Source organism: Myripristis murdjan, chromosome 15 (assembly GCF_902150065.1).
Source record: "Myripristis murdjan chromosome 15, fMyrMur1.1, whole genome shotgun sequence".
NCBI lineage: Eukaryota > Metazoa > Chordata > Actinopteri > Holocentriformes > Holocentridae > Myripristis > Myripristis murdjan.
Genome location: NC_043994.1, coordinates 32,902,218 through 32,907,217, shown reverse-complemented (window position 1 = coordinate 32,907,217; position 5,000 = coordinate 32,902,218). Strand labels below are relative to the sequence as shown.

Sequence of the window (5,000 nt, the reverse complement as noted above, 5' to 3'; positions counted from 1 at the left end):
CCCGACCCGGCGGTGGTGAGAGCCGGCCGGCCCGGCTCAATTACACCCACCTCGTTAAGGCTAACGAGCTGAGAGCGGGCGGCGGCGTCCGGACAGACGAGCTGCAGCTCATATGCGTCAGGAGGCTGCTGCTCTCCACTGAGGCTCTTAGTGGTAGCGATGCAGAATGGGAGGCCGTTGCCATGGTTACCACACAGACTGGGAAGTGACCTCCAGTCTCCAGTTTAACTCGGCTAAATATTTGTCTGCGGCTGCTAAGAAACAAACCTCAGCGGCTCCTGCCAGGGAACCTCAGGCAGATTTCACAATTTAGAACATTTTAACGAGTTTAATTCCCCTTTTTCTGCTGCAGGAACCATCATCTTCATCATCTTCATCATCATCATCATCATCTTCATCATCTTCATCATCATCATCTTCATCATCTTCATCATCATCATCTTCATCTTCATCATCTTCATCATCATCTTCATCATCTTCATCATCATCATTATCATCATTATCATCATCATCATCATCATCATCTTCATCATCATCATCATCATCTTCATCTTCATCATCTTCATCTTCATCATCTTCATCATCATCATCTTCATCATCATCATCATCATTATCATTATCATCATTATCATCATCTTCATCATCATCATCATCATTATCATCATTATCATCATCATCATCTTCATCATCATCATCATCACTGCCAGCAGCAGCAGCAGCGGCGGTGGCGGCGGCAGCCTAACCCGTCCAGCAGGGCAGGAAGGCGCGGCCCGGACTGACTCCGCCTCTCAGGTTGTCTGATGGAGTTTGGATCAGCCCGTCGGCTCTGCTGAATAAACTGATCAGACTTCAGTCACCTGCTCCAGTTGGCCTGCAGGGGGCGCTACCGCGTTCATTTACATCAGGTTCTGGGCTGCATTCGGTCCAATGAGACCTTCACGGTGGCTGGGTCATTTTTCCTGACGTCAGTACGACCCGAGGCGACACACGGATATTTTAGGCTGCTTCCTGATTTATTATCTGAAATCAATCAATCTGCAGCCGACCGATCAATGAGAAGCTGCACGTCGGCTCATAGTGACTCACAGAATGTAGAATTACATCAAGCAGCTACACACAGGCCTGTTTGTTTGTTTGTTTGTTTGTTTGTTTGCTTGTTAGCAGCTGCTGTCACCGCCTGCTGACAGGATCAGTAAAGTTGGAGCCAACATCATCTTTTCTTTATCAAAATATTGAACATTATAAAATAATTAACATTCCAGCTGAAACTAATGATTATTGTTAATTGTTTGCTGGTACATTAACAATATTTTCAGAGACAGACAGGCAGACAGACAGACAGACAGGCTGACAGACAGACAGACAGACTGACAGACAGACAGGCAGACAGAGACAGACAGACAGACAGACAGGCAGACAGAGACAGACAGGCAGACAGACAGGCAGACGGGCAGACAGACAGGCAGACAGAGACAGACAGACAGACAGGCAGACAGACAGGCAGACGGGCAGACAGACAGGCAGACAGAGACAGACAGACAGACAGGCAGACAGACAGGCAGACGGGCAGACAGACAGACAGGCAGACAGACATGCAGACAAACAGACAGACAGGCAAACAGACAGGCAGGCAGACAGACAGACAGACAGGCAGACAGAGCAGAGCGACCCACGTTGAGCTCCTCCAGCCTGTCGATGGTGTTCTTGGCGTCCAGCAGCTTGTTGGTCAGCTCCACGATCTCCTGGTCCATCGTCTTCTTGTCCCTCTCCACCTTCCGTAGCTGCGGGGGGAGAGGCGTCATGTTAGAGCAGCACGCGGCAGTCAGACGCCAACGTGACCAATCAGGGCCCTCGCCTGTCTGACGCTGCGTTCATGTCATGTGGGAACAAAAGCTGCTGGAAGAGGCGTTTTGTTTGCCTTTCTTCTTTTCCTGTATTTAAACCTCCAGACTAAACCTGTCTGTCCCTCGGAACGTTCCTCCACCTCAACAAACCTTTTATCATACAGATCTCACAGCTCAGAGTCAGACTGGGAGTTTGTGGGTGAAGCAGCCGCCTCATAATGTTCTGCTCAACACTCAGAAACCACACAGCTGATGATTGGCTGTGGAAAGCAAAACGTTTGCCCGCTTAGGGACTATTTTCCCTGGAGGAGGAGGAGGAGGAAGAGGAGGAGGAGGAGGAGGAGGAGGAGGAGGAGGAGGAGGAGGAGGAGGAGGAGGAGGAGGGAGCGTTTCAGTTTGAAAAAGTCCTGAAAAGCCAACAGTGCTGCTGCTTTTAGGAAAACTCATGTGGAGGACTTTATTGGGCTGATGGAAAACTGGAGTGAAGAAAGTGTGAAGGCTCTGAAAGTTCATGTTCATATCAGAGTGGAATGAATGGAAACCAGCGGCTGGAGGAAAAGTCAGAAAACAGTCAGAAAAACTAAAAGAAGAAAGAGGAACAAGGTCCTGTCTGCAGCGTGTCCTCCCTTCTCCACGTCTGGAGACTCTTTGCTTCTGGTTCAGAAGCAAAGTCAGACACGGCCAGCCTGCAGACGCCCTGCCTGGGCCTCAGCTCCTGGACCAGCAGCGACTCAGACCAGCCCACCTGAGCCCACCTGAGCCCACCTGAGCCCACCTGAGCCCACCTGAGCACAGGTGGAGTGACACGCACCGCTAACAGCCAACCAAACTCTGGGATTAAACTCTGCTCATGTTGTTGTTGTAATCTGAATAATCTCAGAATCTGCTTCCAAGCCAAACCCAAACTGTCCAGAGGTCTATTTCACAAAAGGTGGATTAAATAAGCCAGGATATAATCCAAATCCAGGCTTGCTAAAGCCTGCCCCGCACAGCCTGGTTTATTCCACTAAAGCCAAGTCAGGCTGAGAAGGAGCGACTTTAGCGAGTCTGGATTGTGAAGCCAGGCTGGTGCGCGATCACGCCTCCCTTCAGACCATGCCGGTCGATCGCAGATTCCTTGAACGTGACCAATCAGAGCGAAGCAGAGGGCTGCGTCACTCAGTCTGGACGAGACTTAGCGCCTAATACAAGCATGAGGAAGTAAAGGAGCTTATTAACCGTAAAGGCAATACAAGCGTTATAATTAAAGCAAGGGAGACAGCGTGGCAAAGTGTTGACAACAAACTTAATGCATAAGTCGTCCAAAAATATATATATTATTTATATTATCATTATTCAGTCCATAAATATATATATTATTTATATTATCATTATTCAGTCCATAAATATATATATTATTTATATTATCATTATTCAGTCCATAAATATATAGGCTAAGCAGTTGTCAACCTACTATCTCCAATGCTATAGGCCTATTATATGCGCTCTATCTATCACTCTATCTATCACTCTATCTATCACTCCATCTATCTGCAGTGCCGTGCAATGTCCCGACTGCATGGCAATACCAATTAAATGTGTTCCTCCATAATTATGAGACTGAGAGGACGGCACGTAGCCTAACCCTCCAGCCTCCATGGCTGTAATGCAGTGTTTCTCAAATCTTTACATTTCAAGCTCTCCCCTTAACTCAGACAGTGTTCAGAACAGGTCCATTTGGTTCCATTTGACACTGTCAGAGTTAAAGACTTGTAAGGATCAGTCTAGACCCCCTAAAGGAACCCACAGAGTCCCTGGAATCTGCTCTGAGAAACACTGCTGTAAGTGTTCTAGTTTCATTTGTTGAATAATTCATTTCTTATTCATGTCCATAAAGGACATGAGCCATTGTGAAACAATTATGATTCATGGTCACACACTATTAGAGTAATGTAATTAAATTGATTATATCTTAATGCATTTATTTTCATTTTATTTGAGTGTAGCATCATTTGAAATGAGTCCATATACTAACAGGTGTTGAATTAACAAAGTAATTGGTTTACGATTGGAGTCACTGACTAATAGTAATTTGACAAAGTTGAACATCAGGGCACTGGATTAATTTAATCTGGACTTCTAGCCTGGTCCGGAGCAGGCTAAGGCTTAGGCTAAGTTTCCATGGTAACTAAAGTGGGATTACTTTCATGAAACCGAGTTCAGGCTCATTATAGCCAGGTTTACTGGCCAGGTTAATCTCGCAAAATAATCCACCTTTCATGAAACCCATTAATCCCTAATCCTGGCTAGATTAAGTCAGATACTAAATCCAGGTTTAAAACCTAATCTAGGTTTCGTGAAATAGGCCCCAGGTTCCATGTGAATCCTAACCCTAATCCCGACCCCGACCCACATCCTGACCCCGACCCCTGACCCCTGACCCCTGACCCACATCCTGACCCCGACCCTTGACCCTGACCCCGACCCTTGACCCTGACCCTGACCCCTGACCCACATCCTGACCCCGACCCTTGACCCTGACCCCGACCCCTGACCCACATCCTGACCCCTGACCCCTGACCCAGGCCAGGATTCAGTGTCTGCTGCTTTCCCACGTGAAGCAACCGTCACATTAGCTGAAAAAAAAAATCCACTGCAGGTGAGTAGTGAGGTCACAGAGGCTCCGCCCCTTCATCATCCTCTGCCTTACCTGACAACACTGTGTGTGTGTGTGTGTGTGTGTGTGTGTGTGAGAGAGAGAGAGAGATACCCACGTCCCACTACATCACTGGCCACACCCACCTGCAGCCCCGCCCATCACCTGGCAGCCATGTTTGATGTACTATCAGTTCTGTTCATTTTGAATAAACAAAGTAAACTAAAATCTAAAAATCAAACGCACCTGCTTCCTGCCACCGCCATGCTAGCAAACATTAGCACCCAGCTACTTCCTGTAGCTTACCTTTTCTTCTGTGTTTCAGTTTCACAGCAACAACTTGGCAGGTTTAGCAACTAACATGAGCTAGCATCAGCTAGCAGACAGCTAACATGAGCTAGCATCAGCTAGCAGACAGCTAAAATGAGCTAGCATCAGCTAGCAGACAGCTAACATGAGCTAGGTTTAGCTAGCAGACAGCTAACATAAGATAGCATCAGCTAGCAGACAGCTAACATAAG

General features: G+C 47.2%; 1 protein-coding gene across 2 annotated transcripts in view; it reads right to left on the bottom strand.

The window, feature by feature from the left end:
* Positions 1–5,000, bottom strand: part of tjap1 (tight junction associated protein 1 (peripheral)) — a 49,031-nt gene that overhangs the window by 6,933 nt on the left and 37,098 nt on the right. For both annotated transcript variants that reach the window (XM_030071244.1, XM_030071245.1), the window contains one exon: positions 1,674–1,781. In XM_030071244.1, coding sequence (XP_029927104.1) covers positions 1,674–1,781 — 108 coding nt within the window. The remainder of the gene's footprint in view (positions 1–1,673; positions 1,782–5,000) is intronic.